This window comes from Myotis yumanensis, unplaced genomic scaffold (assembly GCF_028538775.1).
Source record: "Myotis yumanensis isolate MYYU_CA2020_CCGP unplaced genomic scaffold, mMyoYum1.0.hap1 SCAF_7, whole genome shotgun sequence".
NCBI classification, from domain to species: domain Eukaryota; kingdom Metazoa; phylum Chordata; class Mammalia; order Chiroptera; family Vespertilionidae; genus Myotis; species Myotis yumanensis.
In genome coordinates, this window is record NW_027223758.1 from 59,716,837 (window position 1) to 59,731,747 (window position 14,911).

The window sequence follows — 14,911 nt, forward strand, 5'->3', positions numbered from 1 at the left end:
GATGTTTAGAGTTGATGGAGGATAATTTTTTCTTGGAATGTGTTTGTTGTTGGAAGTGAGAGAAGTTTAGTTTTGCAAAAATTATTTGAAATGATAGGCATTTAAAGACTGTGGTCTCAGAAGTTCTAAACTCCCTTAGGGTTCTTGCTACTGGACTAATTTCCAGTGTCATGATGTGTACTTAGGATGTGTTGTACAAATGGTCTTTTGGGGGGACTCTTTCTAATAACTTAGAAGCTTGTTTTGCTTTGTCCTTCAGGTTCATGAGTAGGACTCAGGAAAAGAGGAGCAGAGTGAAGGCTGAGGCTGGTACCTAGAGGCTGCCGAGGCCTTCACATCATCTGGACATTTCAGGATGCTGCCTGAGGGTGCTAGGGGTCCTCCTGTCAGAGTGAAAGATTTCAACTCATGATGTTGCAGCCTTTCTAGAGAGCCTGGGGAGAGGGAAGGGACCTGGTTGGCATGGACTCTGGGTATGGGAGAGCTGAGTCAGGGCAACCACTGCCCCGAGGGTCTGCCCCGTATGCTCCTGGGCCCCTAACACAGCCACACTAAGAAGAGTGGGCTCCTGGGGGTCAGGTTTGATGAAAATTCACAGGGTTTGCATGTGGGAGTTTCCTGGAAGAATGTTCAAGCAATGGATTACTGTTGCTGTTTATTCCTGACACCTGTTTAATAGCTACATTAGGTGTCAGGCACCTTACACATGTGTTTTCGGTTACCTTGACGTACATTAATTGCACATGGCAAATACAATTTGAAAAAGCTCTTGGGGTAGGAATTATTTTCTTTTAGAGAAAAGTTACACTTGTTTAGGAAGTTGCAGAACTGAGATTTGAATCAGAGTTTGATTGGTTTGTTTCATTCATTGATGCAACAAATGACTTATCATGCGCCAATTAAATGCCAGATGCTTAAGTGATGACAAGAAGGCCGTGGTCTTTGTCCTCACAGACCTGTGGACTAGTGGGGAGAGAGAAGCAAGTAATAACAATGAGGAGTGAGGAGCAATGTGATGGGGAGGCTCAGCTGCTGTGGGGCCATGAATGGGAACCTACAGGCAGGGTATAAGAACATCTACTGGAGAAGGGGAGAGGGAAAGGGAGAGACCACTTCAGAGGGATCAGCGAATACCAAGGTGAGAGGGGCCCAAGAGAAAGGTAGAGGCAGGGCGTGGCCAGGTGTGAATGCCTTCAGGTGCTGGGCCACAGAGGGAGCTCTTGTCTCTATGTTCAGTGAGGTCCTGTTCGGAGGAGAATTTATAGGCCAGAAATTGACATGGTTTCAGTTTCCTGGCTTGAGCAGCTATTGTGATGATGGTATTGTCCACTTACGTGAGGAATACTGGGGTGGGGCCATCTGAGTTACCTTTTGAGTATGTGCAGGTTGAGGTATTGGGTGACAAAATGAGGAAGTTCAGGGAGCAGGTAGACACGTGGATCAAGCTCTTTCTATCTAATCACACTATCTTCTAGGAATACAGCAGTTCAGCCTTAATTTGGCTCCATATTATCTGTTGTGTATTAGATCCTTCTGTTGAAATGACAGGTATTAAATATACAAGCCCAAACCTCATGTCATCCATGAACCTCTACAATGAGCAATTTTTAGATTTTAAAATTAAACTCTCAAGTTATTAACAGCCAAATTTATGTCCCTAAGGAAACATACCCCAAGTACTCAAAAATGGTGACTCCTTAGCTGGCTAAACCATGCGGCAAGACCTTTATCCATGCAAGGCTGTAAGACAGCAGCCTCCAGGTGTGGCCTGGGACAGGATATAACAACAGATTCAGGCAGAGAGGTGAATGTTTCATTTTATCGATTTATTATCATTTAAAATATATTAAAATTTGAACATGGAGAAGCAAGAATTTTAATTGTACATGGCAGAGTACAGAACAAAACAAAACAAAGGTTCACAGAAACAAAAACTTGTATCAACCAATAACTTATTAAAATTCTATTTGAGTAAGGATCTAAAGAAACGTAGTATTTGTAACACCTCTTAGAAAATATTTTTTCAGTGACCTACAATTGGAGAAACTCTCCAAGCAGAATTCGTTTTCTTAAACCATAAGACTCTAAATGAAGCAAATGGGTATGGTCAGGCCTGAGTCTCTTCTAGCCACTTCTCTCCTCTGCCCACTAAGAAAGACAGTGGCCCTCCACTCGCATGGGGGCTTCGGCAGCTCTTAGTGTAGGTGTGTGTCAGCAAAGAGGTGCTGTGTTTAAAACAGTGGGACTGGGTCCCTGTGGGTAACTTAAGTCTCAGATACAGTCACTTACACAAAACAAATAAAGTCTGATCAACCAGAAGTGTTCAAACAAGTAACAGATAGCAAGCGCCCTTGCCAGAGGTCCCCCCTCCCTTTTAGTGGCCTGTCCCTATAAAGGTGCACACGAGGCCCACATGTACCACACTCCTTATCACACACCAGACAGACTGCAGGGCAAACCCGTTCTCCTGAGGCCCCTCGGAGTGGCAGCCGGGAGGACTTCGGTGCAGGTGGGCGTCTGGCCCACTGGCTAATGCCGGTGTCAGGACAGGCCTCCCTGTGACCCCACACACAGCCTGTAGGGCACTGCTGGTGGGGGATCTGCAGGAGGGCCTCCCCAGCTCCTGCTAACTGCTGGGGCTGTTTTCTTGCTACTCCTTGGAGCCCAACCAAGAAACGGTTAATGGAACAAAAAGAATTAACAAATCATGAAAACATGTGCTTATTATTATTTTTTAAAGACACACATTCCTGAGTAAAGTACACAAAAATCTTATGAAATCTGTTTAAAGCACCAGCCCCTGTCTCTCAGACTCACTGCACCCAGATGGCAAGCCCGAGCCAAGCTCAGACGTCCTGGTGAAAACACCAACAATGTATTTATGAGTTCCATCTTCCTAACATTTTACCATTTGAGAATTTTATGCTTTCAAAATGGGAAATGGCTTCTTTAATGGCAAGGGAGATGAATAAAGGTGTATGTGTGGGTTTCTTTGGTCTGTTTGGGGCAACACATCAGAGCTGAAAGGACCTGCTGAAGGTAAAGACATTCACAGACCTGGGCCTCTGTGTCACCACACTGGCCAGTCATCAAAACCCTCTACACGTATAAGCCGCAGCCATTGAAAAGGTCCAGATTAAATATGGATATGACCGTGGGGACATTAAAATCAAATCAGTGTGGGCCGACTTTATTGCTGAAAGATCCAGGTCACAGTGTGGCGGCAGCTCAGGTGGTGCATTTAGCCCCTGACTTCTGGGCCTGAGACAGCATCTTCTTCAGTGAGGTCCTGGGAATTCCTGAACATGAGGACAGAATGGTAAATCTTCAGCGCTGGGCCCAGTTTGATCTTCATCACCTTGACGATGTCCGTCTGCGTCAGGAGCAGGAAGGCTTTGCCGTCGATCTGCTGCATGTAGATACATAAACAGAAATGAAAAGGAAAGCCCATCCCCCTGGTGTCTCGGGGTGCTGAGCTGCTCCAGCTGACCCCGGGGCCTCCCTGCAAAGCTCAGAGCCGGGGGAGGGGGGTGGCAGCCCTCACAACCCTAGTCCCATCCATCGCTCAGGACTCTGAAGCGAAGTCCAATTTAAAAGGTGTTCACTCTGCTAAATATGAATTCAATATACACTAACTGCTCCCAGGCTAAATTTCTATTGTTACATATAAAATATCTTGGCCTGAATTTGTATCAAGAGCCTTAAAAATAACCCACTTATATCCACCACGTAAAACTCCAGGAATATTCCCTGAGAGAACAATGGGCAGTGCCTGCACTCTAGTGTTATTTATACTAGTGAATTATTGAAAACAACCCAGCATCTCAAAAATAGTAGAAGTAGATAAATCCCGGTCTCACCTAGGATGCGGTACTAGGGCTGTTACCAAAATTCATGTGTCAAAGAAACACTTAATGATTTGGGAAATTTTTCATGAACTATTAAGCACAAGGCACAATATAAGGATACAGAAAGATCTGTTTCATTTGTAAGATTAAAAGTGCATGACCGCTACGTATACATATCCAAAGTTAAACTACTTAAAATCTTTGTACCAAATGTTAAGGGAAGTTACCTTTGGATGGTGAAATAGTCGTTTGGTTATTTTCTCCTTTTAACTATTCTGTATTCTAATTTTTTCAATGATAAATGCTATAATAAGCAGAAATACATATAAATGTTCTATTCATTAGCTTTAAAGCATGCTGTGGTCTGAGAAGTCATAGCCTTCCTGAAATTCACATGACGGCAAGTGGCCTCCGTGCAGGCTGTCTTCCCTCAGCTTCCAGAGGCCCAGTGTGGCCTCAGAGGCTGGCCTCTGGAGGCAGTGGGTGGCCCACACCCAGATAACCCAGTTACACACAGGCTCTCAGAATGAGTCCTGGGTCCAGAAACAAAAGGACAGACTGAAACGGTTTTCTGTGGTAACACCTTCCCATGAACCCAGCTGTGTGTTTCCAACCCTTTTAATTAATGATAGGAACCCTAGGTATGAATGTCTCACAGAGGAAGGCGGGGTCGCCCAGGGATCCCTGGTGAGGGGTTAAAGTTCTAAGAGTTTTGAAAAGCTTCCTGTGTGTGATGATATGTTGCCTGATGAAGAACTGTCCACTTGGAGAATGGAGCACCTTTCCCACAGGGTAGATAGGGAGAGAAGCCCACTTCCATGCCCTAAGCTGGGCTGGGCTCCGGCATTCCCAGGCAGCAGCTACTGGCCAGATAGTCACTTGTCCTAAGAATCAGGTAATGATGGTGATGTGACGATAATAACAGCTAAGGTTTATGGAGCGATATCCCAATCTCTTCTATGTGCTTGATCTTCTAACAAGCCCAGAAGGTGGGTGAGAAACGCTAGTTAATGAGCCTGATGACTTGCCGGAGGTCACACAGCTTCCAGGGAGTATGTTGGGCTTCCGGGCAGGGCTCCTTGGCCTCCAGAGGAGACCTGCTGGTCTAATTACTGCCCTTTATTAAGCCCCAACTCTGGGGCAAGAGCTGGTCTAGGTGCTGTAAACATACTAGTCCTAATCCTTAAAGGGTCCCTTCAGAACCCTGTGTTCACAGAGGGGGTAAGTGATGTGCCCCCGATGACACTGCTGGTCAAAGTGCCAAGCCTGAGTGACCTGACCTGCAGACTTGTGGACATGGTGGGTCTTGGGTGTTGCTCAGTGCAGAGTGGCCCGTATGTGTGAGGCTGGGCCACCTACGCCCAAGCTGTGCTGGGCTTAGGCAGAACCAGGGTTTCCACTGGCAGCTGCCCCGACTGAGACTCAAGTGGCCCTGATGCTGAGTTCCCTGAAAATGCAGGGCTCGCCAGGCTCTGAGGGGTCCAGAATCCCAAACTCAAAGAGTGCTTCCCCTGAGCCAGGCGGCTCTGGCATCTAGAGAGGAAGAGGGTATGTTGCACCCCAGAGTCCCCAGGAACAGTGTTCTTGGAGAGTTCTAGAGCAATGATGGAAGCTCTGGAAGCGGGTGCATATGGGCTGCACCCTGACTGTGCTTTCCTCCCCACGCCTGAGGTTCTGCACTGGTGAGCTGTGCTGTAGAGCTGTGAGGACCCAGGAGGACAACTGCACAGGGATGGCTCAGGGCCAGGCACAGGCAAGCCCCTGATGCACAATAGCTATCATTGCTACTTGCATTACTGCTCTGCAGCTGGCAGTCTCTTCTGGGGTCCCTGGAGCTATGGATAGCAATTCCAGGACAAATGGTAAGCAGTTGGTATGTTCGTACTGAGAGGAAGAGGGAAGAGACCCCCCACCTGCACAGAAGGATTTCATGGCTTCTCTGAATCCCTCCTCAGCAGCCCAAGCGCCAGACACACAGGACGGTCACTTTCACTCTGGAGCAGACAAGCCCCTCCCTCCAGGGGCAGGCACATGTGGGACCCCTCCCTGCCCTGTGTAGCCTAGAGCCTCAGTGCAGAGGCTCCTGGACGCTGTGAGTACCAACCCCGTGCTTGAGTGGCCCACTGGTTCCGCAGGCTGTGAGCCGGGCACCACAGCAAACACCCCAAACCAGACAGGCTGCCTGCGGGCGGGCTGCTGCGGGCTCTTTCCCACCGGGGGCCCCCTCTCCAGCCTCCCAAACTGCTCTCATTTCTACGGGAGGAAATGGAAACAAGGCCCCTCTGGGTCTAGAAGCATAAAACAGACATAGAATTGGACATTTCCTACCTCTTTCTTGAAGCACTTTGCATGCTCTTCACCACCCAGCAGAGACTGCACGAACTCAGTCACCTGCAGCCAGGATGAAAGCAGACTTAAAACATCACCTGAGGTCATTTCCTGGGTTGTTGAAGTTCAACATTGGACTAAAATATACTTCAAACCCCTCCAACACTTGGGATTTAAATAATAATGACCAAGCCACATTAACTTAGCTCCTCATCTCTCTTCTGGCCTCTGATTTCCAGGCTGACCTACGTGATGACAGTGACAATCTCCACCTGTGAGAAGATCTGGCATTCTAGAACCTTCTCCCATCTGCCCCTCCCACCCGCCATGTGGGGCAAGAAAAGGCCGGGGTGAGGAGTCTGGTCCTGGCACTTATCCCAGTGACCGTGAGAGGAGGAGCATCCAGCTGCCTCTCGGCAGACCCGAGGCCCAGGCCCGTCTCATCCACCTGAGTGGCCACTTCCTCCCCAGGGTCCGGGCCAACGATAGGGGCTCAGGGGATCAATGCGAAGTGAATTCCCATGGAATACCTGACACTGAAGCCCAAAGGGGCTCAGTAACTTACGGTCATGCATGGCCGGTAAGTGCCAAAGATGGTTTTGGAACTAAAGTTTTCTGATTCTTAACCCAGAGTTCTGGAAAATCAGTTTTCTTGGTTCAATTTCCCAGCCTTACCTTTTCCTCCCTCTCCATCCACATGCCCCGAATTCCTTTTACTAAGACCTGGCTGTAAGCTCAGGAAGCCACTGGGTGTTCCCAAGTGATACTTTTGGGGGGTGAGTGAGCAAACGTAATGAAGTATAGACTCCCCACAGCCAGAGTGGCAACTGGGTGTGGCCACTCCTGGCACCTGCTGGAGCAGGAAGTGAAGGCAAGCTGGAAAGCAAGGGCAAGTGCATCCAGGGTGGAGACGTTCCTAGGAGGAGCTTTCTTGTTGGTTTTTGCTTTGTCTTTCTTTCCGGCTCTCTGCCCCTGGTGTGGATGAACAGTGTGCACTTGCATGTCTCTCCCGTGTCTCGTGGGGAAGGCCCAGGAGAAAGGCTGGGAGTGCAGGGCTGTGTCCACGTGCTCTACAGTCAAGACTCTGGGAGCACCTGCTCCCTGCTGGCACCCCACAAGGTGTGAGTGGATGTTGGCCCCTCCCCACACTTTGCAGAGAAGAAGAGCACAGGGTTGGATTACCTCCAGCTGAGTGGCTGGGCCAACACCACAGGGTGCACGTGACACCTGTGTCTGCACACAGAGCTGTCCCATCGGCTCACAGCTCCATTTAGTCAGTGTAGTATGAATGTTTCAGAACATCTTTTTAGGGGCAATCAGCATGTTGACGTCTGCTTTACTCACCTCTGATGCCGCACGTATATTTTATCATGAGTCATTTACAATCATCCTAAAGTGTTGAATGATGATAATTTTTAAAAAAAAATCCTTCAAAACCAGTCATTATGCTGCCACACAATGGCATCTTCAAGCCTTAGGGGCACTAGGAAGGTGTCAGTGGGCCTCGATCTGGCCGCCTCTGCTACTGCACCCCAGAGCTGAGACTGGCAGTCCACACACCAAGCCCAGGCTGCTTGCTGAGTTAATAGGTTTTCTGCTTCCTAGATGGACTGGACGCATGGAGCGCATGTTTGGTATTTTCAGGGTTCTGAGGGGAGCCCTGGAATACCGATGGTCACCGGGGCAGGTGACGGCAGGGCTTAGTGTTTCTGGGGCTCAGGACACTGAGAGGTAGTCCTTTCATCTGTAGGCTGCTCTTCTGGCCAAGTCTGTCCCAGCCACGGCTTCCTGTGAGGCTTCTGCTGGGTGCTGGTAAGGCTGACCGGAGGTCAGGTGGAGCCTGAACTTTCAGTGAGTTTAAGGTTTGACTAGTGGTAGCAGGTAGAGGGAAAATGGCTAGTCAAGGACAACTTCCTAGTCACAATGCGCATGGTCCAATATGCTAAAATCCGGAAGAGAGATGTGAGCTATGGGCTTCTAGAAGGGAGAGATGGCATCTCGGGTGGGAACTCAGCAAACACAGCACAGGAAGGTGGTAGCTGAGATGGCATGCTGGCTGCACGGTATTTCCACAGGGGCAACTCGGGGACACAGAGGGGACCTCAGCACTGAGCATCCCAGGACCAGGGCTGCAGCAGGCACATGGCCTGTGTGTCACCAAAGCAGGGTCCAGTTTGGCTACAACTGAGAGCAGAGGGGAGAGGTGGACAGGCAGAGAGGAGGCTGGGCTCCACCCTAACCACACCTTGGCCACAGGCAAAGCGAAGTTTGGAGACGTGGCCTCTTTAAATACATGCTCCAGGAACTTCTGCTCCCAGCACACAGCTGCATGTTGATGGCGTGCATAGGTTAAAATGCTCTTTTCTGAGCAAACAAATGAAAAACAGGATCACATTCCCTCTTCTCAGTATTAGCCAAGAAATCACTGTCCATGGCAAAGGTAGATGGGTTTTAAATGGGAATAAATAATGTGCTAAACCAAAGAGTAAACACATCAGCGCTGCCGAGCAAGGTGGCCCTGAGCTGGGCGGGGCGCCCCTCTCTACCCCGCCTCCGGCAGCCATTTAGTCTGTGTTCCTCTGACAGCAGGGGGCAGTGACATCTATTTGCTTTACCAGGTGCCTGAAATTCTGTCTTTTTCTAAAGAGATTGATTCTATTCAATCTGTTTTTTCTTTTTCTAAAGTGAAGAACAAGTTCTATGAAATCTTTTGAGGCAGACTTTTCTGGCCAGAATTTTTAAATATCCAAAGGCCTTGATCATTATTCAGGATCACTATTCAGTATTGTTAGTATTTAGTGTCCTAAGAAATTATACTTAGCCTTTAATAGAAAGCCCATTTTGCTAAAATTTCTAAATGTAAACTGATGAACTTTAATATATCCTGGGGTAGCATCAGAGAATTTCCCTGTCATTCTCTCCTCAAAAACTTTTCTTCTTCAAGTTTGTGGTAAATGTGGGGAGCGGTTCAGATAGACGGAAGCGACCTCTGAGGAAGAGGAAGCTGCCTGCTTTCCAGGTAAGGGCAGCTCTGCAGGCGCCTGGTGTGGGCGACAGGCCTTGGCTTCAGGAAGCACACCGTGTGGAGGCTGACACTGTGGTTCCCTGAGTTCCTGAGAGCATGCGTCCCACAGCTAAAGGCCCAGCGGTTCTGGAAGGACCATGAGTGAGTTCCTGCTCTGGATGACACAGCAGTTTGGAGAAGACTAAGAAGGATGACTCTGCAGGCTTCTAGATGAGCCCATCACTGTGCCCAGCCATCTTCCCACGACCTACTTTCCCTGGCGTCCTCCTGGAGCTCAGCAGGCCTTGTTCTCTTCATTGGGGATGCGGCTCCCCTAAATCTTTCCTAATGGAGGTGTTTGCTGTTTTGCTGAGCCCATAGCTGTGTGCCTAACTGTACTGGCTCCAAGTCCACCGGGGACCATGTTTCCAGTCCAGGTCTCATTTTTTAACAGTGGAGTTGGTTATTTGCCTTTTCTTTTTCTTTTTTCTTTTTCTTTTAGGGCTGGATGGTATAAGGCTGCTATGCTTAGTTAGCAATACCCTGAATTTTTCAGAACACTCCCTCCAGTGTAAAGATTGCTTTTAAGGCGACTGCCATCTTGTAAAGTTAATGGGCACTAAGGGAGCACTTACTTGCGAGGCTGGCATGATTTATGCGTGCAGCTTTGTAAAGCATTTTTGAAAATGAGAAATTCAAGTATCCATATGTGAACCAAACATACCTGAGTCATACTCGTGGCTGTAATGCACATATAACAAGTTGCATCCAGTCCTTGTGTGCCCACGGACCCCTGGCAGGAGGGTACTGCATAACGTTTATTTCCCATCACTCACTCACTCACTCACTCACTCACACATTTGCCAAACATCTACTTTAGAGCAAAACATTTTGCTCTAAAGATGTTTTAGTCCCTACTCTTAAACATCTATACTCTTCTATAGAATATTTCCATGACCCAGAGTAATAAATACACTTCACACTGACCTTGACCTGAGAGTGTGCACACACCCACCCGTTTCTAATAAAGGTTTCACAGAACAACAGCCTTTCCTACAATTATGCACCTTCATCCAGCCCTGTCTTTCATTCAGAACCACTAAGTGGACTTCAAAGCCCACCTGTGCTTTGACAGACACTGCTCCAGCAGAAACAGCCACAGCTGACAAAGGTGCTAAAAGCCAGCTCCTGTGCTCTGGGAAATGTTAGGAGGCCCTGCCCGGTCCAGGTTCTCTCCACAGGCGACACAGAGCAGAGCAGAGGTCTTCCTCCCCGGCCAGGAAGGCAGACCAAGGGAACGTTCTTGCGCTGCTTCATCTTCTAGCGTAGACAGCCACCCCCCTTAAGTCTCACTGAATGGCTCTTAACACAAAGACACACAAGACCATTTTCAACATGCCCCGTGGTTTAGCTCCAAAGGGAACAGAGCCCCAAAACACCCCTCCTCCCAAAGCTCCCTGACCCCGAACTGCCTTTTCAAATCCTCACTACCCTGCATGCCTTTTATTTTTAAAACTTCACCCAAGGATATGTTTTTATTGATTTTAGAGAGAAAGGGAGAGTGAGAGTGAGAGGGAGAGGGGGAGGGAGAATGAGAGGGAGGAGACAGAGAGAAAGATATCCCTTGCTTCCTTTATGTGCCTGACCAGGGATTGAACCCACAACCTTGGTATGTGCCCTGACTGAGAATCAAACCTGCAACCTTTTGATGTACAGGAGGACATGCCCATCAACCGAGCCACCCGGCTAGGGCCCCTGCGTGCCATTTTTAATGTGGTGCATGTAACAGTCGTAAACTCGGTTGTTGGTGCTCTCTGGAATGGCCCCTAAGTGAACTCCCTTCTGAGGGCTGCTTTATTGTCAGTGATGCACACAGAACCATCAGAAAGCCCTCACTTTCAGCTCATCCGAGATTCTTCTTGAGGACCTAGTTTGGCGCCAGGAAATGTGCTAAGGAGTGTAAGGATGGTGAGATAAATTTAGGATGTGGTCCTAAAGAGCATCTCGTTAGGAAGACATCAAGACTGAGATCTACAAAGTAGAAAACTACCCCAGCAGTTTTCTCTGGGTCGCATCCCTGAGGGAGGCCATGGCAAGGAAGAACCAGGAGCACTTCGTGAAGACAGGCTCTCCTGTGGTTGCTTTATTTTTAATCTAGAAAGAAAGACTCTAAGGGCTCTTCCAGAGAGACAGTCTGGGCTTCCTGTGTACCACCACAGAGGCGCAGGAGTGGGGATCTACTCCTCATTCTCCCTGTGGCCCTCTCCATGAGTCTCTTCCTTTTGAGACCTTTAACCTAAGGAGACTTGCCCCTGGACCATCTACTTCCTCTTAATCACCCTCTCATCTCTCACTTTTGTTCAGGGCCAGACTTGAAGCTAGTTAGATGAGGCCCCTTCAAATTCCCTACTCACTGTTCAATGTTCCTAAAACAGTGATTCCTATTCTTTTTGGATGATGGTCCCCTTTGAAAAACTAATAAAACTTTTATTAATTTTGACCCTTCTCTTAAGGAAAAAAATACATATGTACACAATTTTTCCAAATCCCCTGAGCTCAATTCTACAGCCCTAGCTGTTGATCCCTCACAGAAGCTCCCCCCAACACTTTTCTTTCACAACTCCCCCTTCCCTTCAGAGTGCCCCCTGCACTTTCTAGCTTGGTCCCATCGACCCCCCTCCTGCAGCTCTCTCTGCGTGATGGTCTCCTGTTTCTGCCCATTGGAATCCTTGTTCCATACCCACTGGTGTGTTCCGGAGGGCTCACTAACTCAAAGTGTCCCATTGTGAATTCATCATCTTATCCTCCCTCCAAACGGGATCCTTGCCCCAAAGTTTCATTTCTTTCGACCAACTATTTCCCATTCTTTCCGATGAACTTCAGGGCCCCGGACTCCAAACTGCAGTGCTGGGATCAGATTTGACTCATTTCTTCATCTCAGTATCTCTTTCCCTGTGTTGTTGACTTGACTTTAAAGTGTCTGTTGGATTTGGGTGGTTCTTCTCATGTGGTGTCCAGTCCAGGCCCCGATTATTAGTCCACACCGGAGCATTGGTGACTTCCCATCGTCTCCCTCTCCTAGCCCTCACCTCACTTTTATGCTTCTTTGAAGATCTTTGCCATTCTCATCTTCCTGAAGCATCATCTTCACAAAGTGACTTTCTGCATAAGGAACCTACAGTAGCTCAGACTCACACACATGCCCAGTGCCTGGCCTCAAGCCTGACCCATCCTCCCCATCCCAGGTCACTGCTTTCTGTATCCAGGTCCGCAGTGTGCCTGGTGAGTAATACATCAGCTCTAGACCTGACTCTGAAGTTACTTAGTCTCTGGTGCTTCTATTTTCCTATCTGTAAATGGGCAAAATAAGACTACTTGCCTTATCATCATTACATTAATACTGTTTGCTATCATTCCCAATGTTAGTAAAGGATGTGTTGTGTATCGGTCACCCTTGCATATGTCTACTCCCTCCCATGCAACCTCCTGTTGTCCCCCCCCTTTTTTTGTTAATCCTCACCCGAGGATATCGAGGATATTTTTCCATTGATTTTTAGAGAGAGTGGAAGGGAGGGGGAGAGACACAGAGAGAGAAACATTGATGTGAGAGAAACACATTGATTGGTTGCCTCCTGCACATGCCCCACCCAGGGCCCAGGTCGGGGAGAAGCCTGCAACCGAGGTACATGCCCTTGACCAGAATCAAACCCAGGACCCTTCAGTTCCCGGGCCGATGCTATATCCACTGATACAGGGCCAGACTTTGCATACTCTTGAAGCAGCAGGATCACTTTTAGTCAAACTGGCTAGGGCTGTTCCCTTCTTTATGGAATGGGAACTGGAATGGTTTCCCTTCTTTTTCTGCTTAGATGTATCTCACTTTTGGATTCAGAATCTAGCTCAGGATGCCTTTGTCATTCATTCAACAAACGTTTACAGTATTATTTACTAAGTGCCAGGTGTAGCAAGAGGTTCTCAAGACATATGCGGAGTGAGTGAAATCAGGTCTCTCCTCATGTGCTTGTGGGTCAGACAAGCACGTTGTAGGGGCAGACAGAGGCTCCGATGAAATGGGAGCACAGAGAGGAAGTCCGAACTAGCCCAGAGGCTTCTGCAGGAAGTGAGCGCGGGGCTGTTGGCTGCGGAGGCAGCAGGCAGAGAGGGAGGGGAATCTGAAGCAGGGTAGCAGCTGTGCAAGTATGAGAACAACATGCAGGGGCTGGGGAGGAACAAGATTCCGTAGCCCAGACTGGGAGGACCAAGTGGGGCAGGGTGGAAGGTCGGACTGAAAATGCAGGCAAGGACAGCCCATGCTGAGGATGTGGTTGGGGAGCCAGGGACTGGTTTAAGTTGGGCGGAGACACAGAATTCTCCCTTCTCTACCACATTCGCTCATTCTCAGATGTAGTGGCTCTGCACACACAGGTAGGGCTGGGGCTGGATCGGGTGGCTGCCCTCCCCTCCTCTTTCTGAGCAGGACAGTGACGGTGCGAGGGGCCAGGAGCTCAGCCACTCTCAGTCTTTAAAAAGGTAAAACTTCAGATGAATAGCTTGAAAGGCAGGAATGAATGACTTGCCACTGTTCTCAGTTGACCTCCTCATTTTGTGCAGTGTTTCAAGGGCAAAACCATACATGATTTGATTATAGATATAATAGATTTTAATTCAGTTGGCATGGTCATGAAGCTGATGCATGCTTTGTAAACTGGTAAAAATTCATAAACAGGGGGTAGGGGGCCAGACTCTGCATACTCTTGAAGCAGCAGGATCATGTTTAGTCATTTCCCCAAACACCCAGCCAGCTCCTGACTCAGTCTACTGGCTGTTACCAGGCCCTTCGGCAGGAGTGGGAGGAGAGGCGAGCAGGCGGATGTGCGGGGGGAAAAGATCCAGCCCTCAGCTCCAGGTGGAGGGAGGCTGGGCAGGGATGCTGGGCAGGGGGAACCCACCAGGTGGCTGGTGTGAGGTGCCTGGGAAAGAGGAGGGGGCAGGGCTCCTCCATCCCTTTACCTGCGGGTGGCCCTTCACCTGCTGCTTGTCCAAGGCGGGAAAAGAAGGCTTAAACCAAGATTAGTGAGATTAATGCAGTAAGTGCTCAGTGAACATTCTGTGACTAATTTAAGTCCTGCTCTAATCTTGTCCTTCATTTAAGGGTTTTCATTCATTTAAGAACAGTAATTAAGGCCTGACTAATGAAAACAATACCTTTATCAAAAGCAATGCCAGTCCAGGACGTCTTCCTCAAAATATGGCTGCTTTTAAATGTAAAGCATTTCTACAGCATTGCAGTAAGCAATGGGACTTTTATTAAAAACCAGGAGTGTAAGGCCCATGTTTCTCTCTGCTGCAGCATCTTATGCAATGTTGTGATCTAATTTACTTTAAACTCTGTCTTCGATGGACAAATGGGCAGCACGGAGCTAGCTGCTCAGCAGAGAGAACTCAGGTCCTCAGGGACTGTGGGCACCGGCAGCGGCATCCCTGCAGGGCACAGGCCACCCTGGGCGGGGGCTCTCAGCGTGCTGCTCGGGACAGGAGCTGTCAGCACACACGGCTGCGATGCTTATACAGGTGGGCCTCCTTCCTCACACTGCACCTCAGTGAGGACCGGAGGCTTGGCCCTCTGCTGAATGAGCCCAGGGCCCGTGGTGCTAGGATATGGATGGGGAGAGGAGGGCAACACCTCTTGGGCTTCCCAAATTCCTTCAAAGTCATGCCTACCTTCTCCCTC

At 48.8% G+C, this 14,911-nt stretch overlaps 1 protein-coding gene across 1 annotated transcript in view; it reads right to left on the reverse strand.

The window, feature by feature from the left end:
- Nucleotides 1-1,949: 1,949 nt before the first annotated feature.
- The window catches only part of L3MBTL4 (L3MBTL histone methyl-lysine binding protein 4), a 258,313-nt gene continuing 245,351 nt past the window's right edge, over nucleotides 1,950-14,911 (reverse strand). Inside the window, exons 17-18 of the mRNA XM_070421567.1 lie at nucleotides 6,177-6,239; nucleotides 1,950-3,409 (exon numbers count right to left, since the gene is read on the reverse strand). Of these exons, the coding sequence (XP_070277668.1) occupies nucleotides 3,242-3,409; nucleotides 6,177-6,239 (231 nt within the window). The 3' untranslated portion in view covers nucleotides 1,950-3,241. The remainder of the gene's footprint in view (nucleotides 3,410-6,176; nucleotides 6,240-14,911) is intronic.